Here is a 13,846-nt window from a genome sequence, read left to right on the forward strand (position 1 = left end):
TTAGTTGCTCTTCGGGCTGTTGCGTAAGTTTTTGAGCTCCAGCTGTAGCTGTCGGATCCGTATGTCTTTCTGCGAGAGATCGTCCTTCAGCCGCCGGATCTCGTCCTGCTGTCGGAAGAACATCCGAAGGAGCTGAAAGGGAAGGAGGGAGATGGAGGCATCGCACTGGCCGCTCACCCCCGGGGCTTCACCCTCCCGGCAAGAGCCGTTTCATGACCTGGCTGCTTTTGCAAGGCAACTTCATCTGCTCGTGCTGCTTGGATTTAATATTTCACCCTCTCGCTCAGCGCTGCCCTAAGCGCCCAACCTGCAAACTCAGCTCCAGCAAAACAAATTCCTTCCGGCACCAAGCGCTGATGTTTCCCCAGCACCTCTGTACGTTGTTCCCAGAGGAGGATTTTAATTAAAAAAAAAAAGACTTGAGCGTTAATGCTGCTTTTGGGTGCTCTGTGGTTAACACGGAGCAGCAGGATGCTTTGAACCACAGGGAACCGCGGTGCCCGGGTGCTTCAGTCTGGGAGGCACAGAGACCTGCAGAGCGGTGGCTTTCGCAGCTGCACCCACAAAAATTCCCCCCCTCCAGCACCCATCCCCTCTTGTCCCCGTGCCCAGGCCCTACCTCGTTCTCTGTCCGCGGTGGCACGTTCTCCAGCAGGTCTATGCCATTAACGACGACACTCTTCTTCTCCCTCACTGGGGCCTTGAAGACGATTTTGGATGTCTTCTTGTAGCCCTCCTTCAGCGACATCAGGATGGGATCTGAGCGGGGCAGAGCACGGGGAGGGGGTCATACGCGGTCTTGTCCCACCGCCCAGATGTTTCTGGGGCTCCGTGTCGCCCACCCGGCGCAAGCACCGGCAGCTTTACCTCTGTTCACCCCACTCAGCCATTCGTCGGGTGTGAGGGCTGGCTCCGTACCCGGAGTCATGGGGTAAATGTCCTCTTGGTACGTTTCTGACTGAAAAAAACCCAACAAAACAAAACAAAAATCAAGAAAAGCAAAGCGAATCTGCTTGTGATTTTAACGACACGTCGCAACGCGCTGCGAGCGGCTACGCTCAGCCCTGGGGCACCAGCCACAGGGGGAAGAGAGAAACCCAAGTTTACACCATGAAGTTAGATGAGAAAAGCCAGCGCTGCCTGCTCAGGGCACACGAGGTTGGATCAGAGTGGCAGAACGGAGGAGGACAAGCAGCTGCGGAGCTGCAGCAGACCCGGCCGACCGGTGGCGGGGACGGCAAATGCCAACCCCTGCCCCAGCTCCAAGATCTATTTTCCCCAGGAGCAGCCCCCAAAGCTCAGGCGATACGAGCCCCTCGGCTGCCCGGTGCAACAGACCAAGCTGGTTTTGCACAAAACCATCACGGCAAGGCCAGGGGCAACACAGAGAGGCATTTCCTAAAAGCATTCCCATTAAGCCTTTGGGGAAAAAAGCTCTGGGAATCACGTGCCTGGGAAGTGTCGTGACCAGGAGGGCTGAAACTGGTGTAAAGAGATCCAGCCGTCAGACTGGTCAGTGAAGTGGTGCAAGCTGGAGCATCTCCATCCCACCCGCCCTGCGTTGGACACCCCCTGGGCACCGCTCGTCCCCCCCTCCAGGGACTCACCCTCCTCGGCACGATCATCGAGATGGGTTCAATCAACCCCTTGAGAGTGATGAGCTTGTAGAAACGAAAGACCTCGCAGGCTGACACGTCCAGCCCGTGCTTCGGCATCACCCCTGCGAGGGAGGTACAGACAACGATGATCTTAAATGATCTTAAACAACTTGATCACCTTAAGCGCCTTTTCCAACCCAAACAATTCGACCATTCTATGAATAACCCCCGGATGCTGGGACCCCTCCACCTCCCTGGCATGGAGGACGCCAAAAGTCCCTTGTTCTCCCTCAGGAGACCCAGACCCTCGATGAATTAATCTCTGCCACCACCTTGGGGACTTGAGGTACAACCGGGGCCACACCAGGGGAGGTTTGCAGGGACACTGGGAAAGGGACAAGCAGCTTTTATTAAGGACAAATCTCAGGAATCACTGGCTGACATCCCCCAGTAAAGCCTGTGGCGTGGATAACAGCAGGAGAAGCATCACCAGGCATGAGCCTGGCCAGGACCAAGCCCCAGCCTGGCTGAATCACACCAAAAAGGACAGCAGGGCAACGAGAGCATCACCCTGCGAGCCCCGTTGTGATGCTCTGGGGCCAGCAAGGCCCCCACCAAACCCATTAAACCACCTTCCACCATCTACCTGTGGCATGCTCGGAGCGGCACGGCCGTGCTTACCCAGTCCTTTTTGCGGGGCCGGGGAGCGAAACTCCATGAGATAACTCAAGTAGGGCTTTTCCGAGCCGATCTCGTAGTATCGAATGTTGCCGTCGCCCTGGAGCGAGGGCAGGGAAGAGGGAGGGATGGTTTAGGGCTTTGGTGAACGTGACGTTGAATAAAGACCATTATAACAGCCCCCAGCCCCCCCATTCACCCCTTCATCCCCCCTGGGAGCCAGCGCAACCTGTACCTTGCCAGCCAAGTACAGCATGTGAGTGTCAGCATCATAGAAAGGGAAGAGGAGACCCGATACCCCGCCGATCTCCTCCTCGATCAGGGGCATGGACAGGTCTTCCTGCGCCAAGGGAAAAAAAAAGAAAGAAAAAAAAGAAAAGCACTCGATTTTGAGCAAAAGGTCACGATGCTTGTGCTGAGCAGGGGTCCCCGTGGGGATGGAGAGGGGCCCCAGCACCCACCTAACAATCTGCCGCGTGTTCCAGCGCGACACCCCCGTCGTCAGCAGCCGCTTCGTGCTGCCCAGGAAGACCACGCGGTTGACACGGTGGTTCTTGCAGCTGGCCTCCTGCGAGACAAGAGCGCGCTCGCCAGCAGCCCCCAGCCCTCGTCCCGGGAAAAGCCCCTTCCTTGGCAGGGACCTGCCACCCCGATGCCCAACACCTCTCCCACGAGTCAGCAAACCAAAAATGCTCATCTGCCTGAACATCAGGTGAGAAACCACCACCTTCCTCTAAACTGTGGCTCTTTCTGGAACTTTCCGCTTCTTTCCCCACTAATTCCTATTGTTTTCCACAAATTCTTGATTAATAAAAGAAGCCTCCAACTCCTGTGCCTGGAATGAGGCCGACCCTTCCCCATCACCTCCACCTGATTTGGCCAACCAGCAGAATATCCCAACACAGACAAAACATCGCATCGTGAGGACGTACAGCAACTTGTAAATGTTTTTCCCGCGTTTCAGCGGGTTTCCTCCCCAAGCCCTTCTTCCCACGCCACGGCCCGAGCGCCACACCTGCAGGACCCTGCCCGAGCGCGGCTCCACCACTCGCAGCTTCTTGTCCTTGCAGGTGGTGGCCAGGAGGCTGCCGTCGGTGTTGAAGGACATGCAGAGGATGACGTCCGTGTGGCAATCGATCATCTTCACCGGGTCCCCGATGTCCAGGTTCCAGATGAGAACCTGCAGGAATAGGCGGGGAGGCTGTGCCTGGCATCTCCGCTCCTGGAGACCCACCACCCACACAAACCCTTCCTGCAACCTTCACACCTGCTTTGGGCATCTAAATAGCTCCCATTTTCACTGAAATTGCCACCTCATCCCTTACAGAACCCTGTTCTCTCACCCTGGGGCTGCCCTGCAGCTGCCGCGTGTGAAAAATTAAAGTAGTCCTTATGACAGGGGGTGCAAGACCCTTGCCCAAGGGAAGGTACCCTCGCACGAGCGGGGAAGGGCTCACCTTATAGTCGTAGCCGGCGCTGAAGAGGATGTTGTTGGTGGTCGGGTGCCACTCCACGAGGCCGACAAAAAACCCGTACAGCTCCAGGACAGCCTCGGTCATGTTCCTCTTCAGGCCGCCCTCAGGGATCTCCCAGATCCTCACCTGCAGGACGAGGCAGCGACAGGAGAGGGTTGGGAGCCCCGGGGTGACCCCAACACCTCCCCACCGGGTGTCTGAGATGCTGAATCCCCACCGTGCCCGACGCCAGCGGCCTCATCCTGCACCCTAACGCGTGTCCTGAGGTCGATCCCGTCCCCTGCAAGGGCAAGGGGCGAACACAGCGAGTCCATCCTGTCTGACCAGCAAGCACTAAGGGGACAGGGGAGCCCCAAAACCAGGCAGTGGTATCACCCCAGGACCACCTGTGATGAGGAGAAGGACCCAATGCCATGAGCTTCGCTGGGAGCTGCCGCCCGCCCGGCACCGAGATCCTGGGTTAAAAACCAACCAGAAAAGCCTCTGCAGAGAAGGTGCTTGCAGAGTAAAAAGAGGTGAATAAAATTCACAAAGCTTCTGTAGCGACTCCTCTTCAATTAAACATCTCCAGGCGATGCCACCAAAGAGCTGTCGGAGGTGCTTTCATCTCTGTGGCAGGTCACCGGCGTGAAACAAACCCTCCTGGGCTTGCCCCGTGCCCGAGCACCCTGCACCCCTGCCAGCAGCCAGACCCCAGCTCTGCCAGCCCCGCGCCTTCCCGGGGACACTTGGAACCCGGCAGCGTCCGAACGCCGCGGTCCAGGTGAGGAGATGAAAGCTTTTTGCCCTTGCACCCCATCCCTATGGCAGGCTCATCCAGCGCCGCTCGTCCTTCCCAGAGCCTTCACCTCGCCTGACACCAGCGCCACGAGCACCGCCGAGTTTATATAAAGCTTTTCCAAAACTAGGGAATATCTGGGAGGGCTGTTTCTCAGGGAGGAGGACTGATGCTGCTGCCCCTTTGGCCCACTCCCCACTCTCTTCTCCAGCATCCCCAACACAGCTGGGAGCTGAGCTGCAGCCCGGGTGGGCAGAAGTAGTTAATTTGGAATATTGCAGCGAAAAAATCTGCATAAGGACATACAGGAGGGTTTTCTGCATGTTTGGAAGCGAAAGGCACGGCTCTGCAGGTTGCAGAGAAGACGGCATTTACAAAAGAAACACGATTCAGAGGCCGGTTTGGCTCATGGACAGGGGACAGACACACGATTCCAAGAGCATCAGCAGTTTCGAAACAAGGCACAACACGAGGAACGAGCCACACAACGCCAAGCATCGAAGGAACCGGTTACGAAAGCGGCCGGTTATGAAACGGCTGTTACCAAACCTCCGATCCGGGAGGGCTCCGAGAGAGCTCGTGAATCCCGGAGAGGGGAAACACCCGGGGACACCTTCACGCCCGGGCTCCCCACATCATCAGGGGCTGCTCAGTTAGCAGCTGCCCCTTGCCTTTCCCTCTGCGGGGAAGCCTAAAAGGATGGTTATTAAACGGGGCTCTGCGATGCGCTCCTAATGCGGTTGCATCATTCCTCGTGTCTTGCGAAAAAGAGGAAAAAAAGAAAGTGGGGGAGTGCCAGGGACAGGTTATTTTAGGCAGGTTTCCCCCATTACCATGGTCACTGCAACCTGAAAATAGACATGTTGGAGCGAGTTGCGGTACAAACACCGTTCCAGTGACAGCGCAGGCATAGCTGGCGCTGACCCAAAAATCTAAACGCCACACCTGAGCGCACGGAGAGCTCCGGCACAAGGGGAACGCAGAGCCCGAGATGCCTACGGAGGTTGGGTAATTCCCTTTTTAATCTTCCCGCTTGGTTCGTCCTGCCCTGTAAAAGCTCCTTCCCCAGAAACCCTTTTGCGGCAGTTCAGCAGCTCGCGGCACAGATCAGCGACTCCAGCATCAGCCCCGCTGCCAACTGTCCCGCGAGGACAAATATTAATTAATATCGGTGCTGCCGAACCGTAAAATCCTCTCCGCCCCCTCGGAGAGGATCAACCCACAGCGATGCCCCGGGGACAGGACACGATGGAGGAAGGACAGGAGTCCAGAGCAGTGGTGTGTCCTCCGTGCCTCCCACGGCCATCATGTCCCCAGCCCAGGACCCACGGTGGCCCCAGATGACAAATATCACGCAAACACTCTGCAGCTCGGACTCCACCAGGAGCTGGGCACCCTCTCTCTTTGATAAAGACTGTTGGCTCGGAGCTTGTTAAACCTCCTAGGAGTGAGCTCAGAGAGCCTGAAGGCGCAGGACCTGCCCATAAGCATCACCCTGGGGGTAATGCTCCACACAGGACAGCCTCAGGGGCAATTAACTTAATTCTCCAAGTTTAACGACTCTTTACCGCATCCTTCCTCCCTCTGTCCCCAGCACCTCCTATTCCCCAGCAACTCTGTCTAAAAGATCCTAATTTGAAGTGGGAGACAGCTCACCGTGAATCACGGCCACGATCTGAATCTTCCCTCCCTCTCCCACTCAGTACCTTCCTTGACAAGCTTTCAGCTAATAAAAAAAATGCCAAGATACTGAGCTGAAGGAAAGGATAATACATGAAATGCTAAGAATCAGGCGAGGCAGATTCGTAACAGGCTAAAAACTGGATCTCCCCAAACCCTGGCTTCTGCCTTGCAGAATGGGCAATGGTTTCTGAGTTTTTCCTCTATGAGACAGCCTTTGGGATAGACTTTTGTCCAGAAAAGTAAAGAAAAAAAAGAGGATGCAAATAACAGCTACAAAAAATGACTTGACTTCTTATCCCACAGCCTGAAAAACTGATTTTTGCTCCTATCACTGGATGGATCAGGCCACCGGAGTGGTTGCAGCCCCTGCGAGCAAGAAGGATTAATAATAGCATTGCTGTTGGGCTTGAAAGGGAAAAAAAAAAAGGAAAAAGAAAAAAAAAAAAGCCCTTGTTGTGCACAGCTGTACAGTTTATCCACAGCAGGGCGATGTGGAAAGAGCAGCGCTGTGACAATAATAAGTGACACTGGGGACAGCAGAGGAGCTGGGCACCAGCCACTGCCCCTGTCACACCCATCTCTTGCCCCTACCCCTGCGAGCCATCACCCAGCAGCCCCTTTCCCCTCCCCACGTATAAATTAAAGGCAGGAGGGTGAAGGCACCCAGGGGGGGTCTCACCGAGGTGTCTTCGGAGCACGACGCGATGATGTTCTCAATGAACGGGTTCCACTTGATGTCCAGCACGTTGCCCTGGTGACCACAGACTTTGGGGTAGTTTGGTTCGATTCGGCCTGTCTGTAATTGAAAATGAAGCAAAAAAAAAAAAAAAATTAGCGATAAAGTTGGGTCTTCCTAAAAGCTGGAACCTTGTTAGGGCAGAGAGCTCTGTAGCTCATGCTAGGATGGGGTTTTTGGAGATTGGGATTGGTCTGAGCCCATCAATACTCCCAGGGGTTGGTCCAGGTATGAAAAGAGGTTTTGCAGACACAACCTCCTGGGGCTGTCCACCCCCACGACCACTGGAAACCACGGGCAGAGGGCTCGAGAGGCTCTAAACCTCAACATCAAGCGACGTTAGGCCAAGGCACCCGCACAGAACGAATCCCCGGGGGCTTCAGGATGGCGAAACGCTCGTGCTTGGCGACGCCAATAACCCAGCGACGCCACTCGATGGGATCCTTCCACTAAAATGGAAAACCTTGCTGGGCTTTTAGGCACGGTCTGGCCTTGCCATCCCAGCAGAGGACAGTGAGGGGCACTTGGCACAACCTGCTCTTCAGTTTCCCACCACAGACAGGTTGCAGGAACCCTCCAGCTCCTCGCAGGGACCCTCCGTGACCACACCGTCGTCCTTTTTTCCCCCCCGCTGGCTCCTCGCCACAGCCCGGAGGTGACGCCATGCTTCGGAGCGTGCAAACTAACTAGGTCAGCACGACACGGCCACTAAATATTTCATAGCCCTTCCAGCTCTGACCTTTTAATGCAACGAGCTCCCAGCTCCGTTTAACGCAAACAAAGGAACGCGCTGAGGACAACACACCACAGTTTTACCCTCCGCAGCTGAGGGCGATGGCTGAGAGGTGCTGGGATCAGCCCCGGGAACTCCCCACCGCTGCCAGGAAGGTTTATTCGAATTAATTTGCTCCTGGGGAGACGCAGCTGCTAATTGCATCCCCAGCGCTGGAGGCAGGGGAAGGGCACAGGATGCACCCGGGTTCGGTTGGGCAGCGACGGGCACGGTCACCGGTGGCACGATGGGGCAGGAAACCATCCCACAAGACACCGAGAAATGCAGGTGAAAACGGATCATGTCCAGATGGAGCTTCACCGAGTGACCTGAGAGCAAAACCCAACATGTTTTGCCCCAACCTCGGGCTCTGCTGGGGCTGCCCAGCAAAAAAAACCCAACAAAACACAGCCTTCCCCAAGCCTGCTTTCTTATTTCTCATGTATATCCTTCATGGGCATTACTATTGAAGTGAAAAGCCAGTTCTTGCTCAAACTGCTACAACAGCCATCTCGTCGGGCACGGTCACCGGTGGCACGATGGGGCAGGAAACCATCCCACAAGACACCGAGAAATGCAGGTGAAAACGGATCATGTCCAGATGGAGCTTCACCGAGAGACCTGAGAGCGAAACCCAACATGTTTTGCCCCAACCTCGGGCTCTGCTGGGGCTGCCCAGCAAAAAAAACCCAACAAAACACAGTCTTCCCCAAGCCTGGCATCTCAGAGATTCCCCCAAGACATTAAAAGCTCCATCCTTGGAGCCTGCAGTCGCCAGGAAAAGCAAGACTCAAGGGAGAGCGGCCCCTGACCGAGGGCTAAGAGTATGCAAGCCCCAATGCCAGGGAAATCATTAGAGAAGCCATATCCTTCATTTAAATTAAAAAAAAAAGTTTTTCTGATGCCGAGAGTAAAAAACAGCTTTGGATCAAAACATTAGTCTTCCACCAAATTGAACTTTCCACAGGGACAGAGGGGAAGGTTTAATAAAACGTTGCTTTTCACTAAAAACATCTTAATATCCAAAATCAGCATCGACACTCAGCAGTTGTTTCCATTGGGCACCCACTAGGAGAAAAAAAAAATTAAAAAATCGCATCACGAGAAGTTGTGAAGAAGAAAAATCTCACATTCTTTAAGTTTTCCCAAGGGAAAAAGAAAAATAAAGAAATGGTTCTGCCCTCCTTTTACCAGCAAGGAGGGCTCAGCCCCAGCGAGAGGACGGGGTGCTGTGTGTCTCATCCGGCACGGGAGTATCACATGGATACAGCAGGGATGCAGCTCCTGTGATGAGCAGCCAAGATTTGGGATGGAAAAACCCAAAAGCGAGACATGAAAAGGGGCAGGGAAAGGCCGCAACGTGGGCACCTCGACAGGGCACAGAGCTCTGCCTCGCGCTACCACCCAGCGACCCTCCCGCGAGCTAATGGGATGCAAAGCCCAGCCTTATGGGTTATTATATTAAACACACGAGCAGACATCGCTCCCCCAAACGGCTCAGATTATCTCGCTTTCCCCTTATTTTCATATTTGCATGAGCGTGACATTATTAACACTCCGTCTAGAGCAGAAATCCAGGCGGCAGCTGTTAAATTCCAGGCGGGCAGACCTTTTAACAGCACAAGTTAATATGCAGTCACTCGAATTTCCAGCAACCAGACGAGCGATCTCCTCGGCAAAGCAGATTTGATGGGTTTTTGTCAAATTTCATTAGGCTTTCAGGAGGACAAAGTGGAGTCTGGTTGCTAGGGATAGTTTCTGCCCAAGAAATTTGGGTTAAAAATCAGGAGCTGCCGCAGTGGCCATGGCAAGGGATGTCCCATGCCCAGGGCACCCAAAAGAGGAAAAGGAGCCAGATAAAGGAAATAAAAAGAAATAAATTTAAAAGATAAATAAACCAGGGTTTCATGCCACAGCTTCCCATTTAGCCGCTCATAGGGAGACCTTGCCAGCAGCTGAGCATTAAGCCGTGGTGAATCCTAATCGCTGGATCCCCGACCTCTGGCTGGGGGAAGCTCAGTGACCCAGATACGGTCCCTTCGGTGACAGCGTGACCCACCGGGCTCTGGTGGCTCCAGTGTTTTCTACGGCGCTGGGCTGGAAGGAGCAAACCCTTCCAGCGACCTCAACCCTTCAAAGCCCTCCCTTTGCCGGAGCAATTAGGAGCGCTTGAAAAGAAGAAAGTTCTCAGTATTATGGCTGGGGCAGAAAGGACAATGATTTTTTTAAAGTCGGTTTAAAGTTATTTGGCTGCTTGGCTGAGGAAGACGCCTTTCCCTGGGCATGGCTGGAACAGCAGCGAGGGCAGAGCCCAGGAGGGACGGACACACAGCCCTGGGAAGGGGAGCACCATCCCCAGGAGGAGCAAAGCCTCTTTATTCTTAGAAGCATCCCTCTTAAGCACTCTAAGTCATCAGAGCATCATCATCGCGAGCAGCGTGAGCTCACGAGCAAATCTGACATCGGAGTCCAGCCCAGTGAACCTCTTGGCCACCATCAGGCTTGAATGATGGGAGGTGCAACCACTCCAGACCCTCCGAGCACCACAAGCTTCAGTCTTGCACCAGCAGGACCCTGCGTTCGCTTCCCGGCTGACCATCAGGAAGCTCAGATAAACCCTTTTAATACATGAATTTCATCAAACCTGCTTTTCAGCAGGTGGAAACACAAACCCGGGACATTCCCAAACCCTCGCGTTTCTCCTGAAGCCCTACGAACTCGGCAAAAAAACCTTCATCCATCTCCAACTGACAGCACACGGAAAAGCTGACAGAAACGACAGCAGTGTCCAGCCGGGTGAGAAACCTCCCCGAGGAAGGAGCACCCACCACCCGTCCCCACCCAGCAGCTCCCCCGAGATGCTCCCTGATCCCTTATTAGCTTTTAGAGGAGGATCAGGGAAGGGCTGCCTGAGCCGCAGGGGATTTACAGGGTTCCCCAGGAAATCCTTGAGTACACACAAGTCTCCAGAGGCTGAGATTAAGAGTAAATACATTTACTGCCGTCTTTTTAAAGGTCTCTCCTACTTGAGAGCCGGAGAGGAGGAAATTGCGCAGATTTCCCTGACCTGGGGCACATCCCTGGCTGATTTTGGCACGAGGAAAGGTCGCTGCAGGTTAACTGATCCTCATCAGCAACTAAGCCAAGCACAAGAGGGAGAGAAAGTCAGACAAACCCTTGGCGGGCACCCAGAAAACCCCTCATGCAGGCTGCACGTCTCCCCAAGGATGTCTTGTCCCCAGCTGAGAGGAGGAGGAGGAGGCAAGAAGAGGGCTCCAGGCAAACCCATGAGTTCCCAGCAAGGACCATCCCCTGGGAGGGATGGGGCACCCCAAGGACCTGCCTGGCAGCTGGTCCAGGGATTCTCAGTCATAAAAATCCATGGGGAAAAAATAAAAATCATAATAAAAAAATAATCCATGCATGTAATTGATAAAATTGTTCACGGAAGCATCAAGTCCAGGCACTGGGAATGTCTGAAAGTGCTTCTGGGTGCCGCATGGAGTCACCTGGTTGTGGTGAACGCTCTTGCCAAGCTTCCTGCCCGCCCCGGGGAAAACGCTCAGCCAAGGGCCAGCTTTCTAGTAAAAAAAAATAAATTCTAAAAGCTCCGCTCATGTTTTGGAGAGAAGAAGCTGTTCGGCCAGATGTGCACCTCCAGGAAAAGAACACCACCAGTGAGAGCTGCCGCCCCTTTTTCCCCAGCCTGGAACACCTGGGAAAAATCAACACCCCGAGGGTGTTGGAGATGTGCTCCAGGCTAAAATGGGGTTTGTATATTCTTTAAACCAGCAGCAGAAAGAGGCAGCTCCACACACATCCCTTGAGCAAGCCTCTGTGCCTCAGTTTCCCCATGAGCACCAATGCCTCGTTCAGGGATCAACAGTCCCACATTTACCTGGTTACTTGCCATAAAAAAAAAACCACACAACAAACCCAACATCAATTTACAGCCAACTTAGCAACTCTTCTTTTTGTTGTTATGCAACCAAACCCTGAGAGTCGTAGAGCAGGAAAAGCAACGGGCGTTGCTCAACGCCAGGATGAGGATTTAAATATCAACGGCTCCTCTCATGTGGCCAGAAATACTGTTAAATTAAATATAAATACTCTTGGGGGCCATAAGCACCCCATCCTCTGCTGCCTGTCCTTGAGGCAACCATCAGATGAGCTCCTCCGGCCATGCTGGACCCACAGAGCCTTAAACCCCCCGATCCTGGTGTAAAATCAGCCAATTTTCTGTGCGACGCACACAGCAGCCTCCAAGAAACAATCCCTCTTCAAGCCCCCGAAGTCTTGCTGCAGAAGCACTTTTCTGCACCATAAAAGCAGTGGCCAGGCTTGAGCTCGTTAATTAAGAAGACAAAAGCCTATATAATGTGCCCATTAAATTGGGTTATAAGCACTAAAAAGAAATCCGTGTTTATGGTAAAAAAAAAAAAACAAACCACTTAACCACTTTTCCCCAGCCAGGATTGGGGTTTGTCTCGATTTTAACCGGCAGAGGGGGCAGGAAGGGCTGCTCTTGCTTCCCCACGCTTTGCTGCGAATAAAGTGGAGTTAAGGAGGGCAAAAATGCCAATTTTTCTCCCCTCCCAAGCTCCTGTTGGCCCAAGGAGCCACATTCTCCAGCTTTGTTCCCTCCTCTGATCCACCACCCGACCCCAGGGTGGCGTTACGACTTCCCACTGACAATTTTTGACTGAGCCAGGTGCTTCAAACCAGCCAGATCCTGGGTCTGAGCTCCCACTCTCTCCTTGATAAACACAGGGAGTTCAGATTGTGCTCCCACGTGGAGCAGTAATGCTGAAGTGGCAGCTTTTTTTCTAAGCTTCAGGTCCTTTTTTTTCTTTTTTCTTTTTTTTTTTTGCTAACTCTAGGTTAAAGCAAATGTCTCCTGCAGGCTGCAATCAGGCAGGGAAAAACAGAGAACAAAAAAGCAGCACGGACCAAGGTAGAAAAGCTCCAAAGACATGAAAATCAGTTTGCAGCACAGAGAAAACTCTACATTTTTTTTCTGGAGGTGTTCAAAAAATACAGAGATGGGGCATTCCGGGGACACAGTTTAGTAGTGGCATTGCAACCCCCAACATTCTGTGATGCTTAGACTCGATCTTAGAGGACTTTTCCAACTTTAATTCCCAGATTCACGCACAACCAGCCACAGCTGTAACGAGCAACAACCTTGAACTTCTTCCGACGTATAAGCAGAGACTCCCCCTTCCACTCCCCATCCCTTCCTTCGGGTAGAAAACATTGTCTGGCTGCAGAAAACAACCTCCTCTCAACCCCTGCCCAAACCAGAACCTCTCCCTTCCCAGAGGGAACCCCCACAGCGTCCCCCAGTAAGCCCCAGTGTACCCACCTCCTCCTCACCCCCAGCCTGGTTTATATGACGCCAATTAAATCAGGCACAGCTGAAATCAAGCCACGTTGGGCTGGAGCTTGGTTTTTCCCAGCTGTTTCACCCAGCCCAGGGCTGGCAAAACCTTGACATCTGCCCAAGGCACACGGGCTCTCCAAGCTCCCTTGGTGCTGGTTGTTGCAGGTGAGTGTAGTACAGATAAACCTGTTTGGTTTTTTATTTTATTTTGATAATTGCTGCCCAAAGCCAACCTGAGACTGGGAGGGAGAGCAGCTCTCAGCTGCAGACGTTGCCAGCACAATTTGGAAAAGCACCAGGACGTTTTTCCCTTCCCCGGCTGGTGCATTCTCGGGTTCCTCAAGCATTTACAGAAGGTTCAAGTATTCTGGAGATTAAACTGAAGCCAAGAGTTTAAGGGTAGAAAGCTCCAGAGAGGGGGAGAGCAGGTTTCCCATCCCAGCTCTGGGGTCACACCTGGAGGCGAGAGCAGTGGTTTTCCTTACAGAGGAACAGAAATGCTTCAGTGCTGCCCATAAAACCCTGAAAATGCCACAAAACCTGTCCTGGGAGGGATCGAAAGCCCAGAAGAGGTGAAGGATCCTCCACAGGTGCTGCTGGATTCCAGTCAAGGGACGTGCAGCACTGGGGAAAACACGGGGCTGTAAGATGTTTGATCCCAGATTCTCCCAATTAACTACTTCCTCTGCTAAAAAAACCCCGGCCACGCCATTCCGGCTGTTTGGGGGCTATTTGCACAGTTG

The 13,846-nt window shown here is 53.4% G+C and overlaps 1 protein-coding gene across 1 annotated transcript in view; it reads right to left on the bottom strand.

Moving 5' to 3' along the window:
• CORO2B (coronin, actin binding protein, 2B) overlaps positions 1–13,846 on the bottom strand; it is a 16,825-nt gene continuing 2,979 nt past the window's right edge. The window contains exons 2-11 of the mRNA XM_009865955.1: positions 6,892–7,008; positions 3,734–3,877; positions 3,292–3,456; positions 2,734–2,844; positions 2,512–2,616; positions 2,280–2,376; positions 1,608–1,720; positions 868–958; positions 620–759; positions 1–132 (exon numbers count right to left, since the gene is read on the bottom strand). Of these exons, the coding sequence (XP_009864257.1) occupies positions 1–132; positions 620–759; positions 868–958; positions 1,608–1,720; positions 2,280–2,376; positions 2,512–2,616; positions 2,734–2,844; positions 3,292–3,456; positions 3,734–3,877; positions 6,892–7,008 (1,215 nt within the window). The remainder of the gene's footprint in view (positions 133–619; positions 760–867; positions 959–1,607; positions 1,721–2,279; positions 2,377–2,511; positions 2,617–2,733; positions 2,845–3,291; positions 3,457–3,733; positions 3,878–6,891; positions 7,009–13,846) is intronic.

Source organism: Apaloderma vittatum, unplaced genomic scaffold, assembly GCF_000703405.1.
Source record: "Apaloderma vittatum isolate BGI_N311 unplaced genomic scaffold, ASM70340v1 scaffold25403, whole genome shotgun sequence".
NCBI classification, from domain to species: Eukaryota; Metazoa; Chordata; class Aves; order Trogoniformes; family Trogonidae; genus Apaloderma; species Apaloderma vittatum.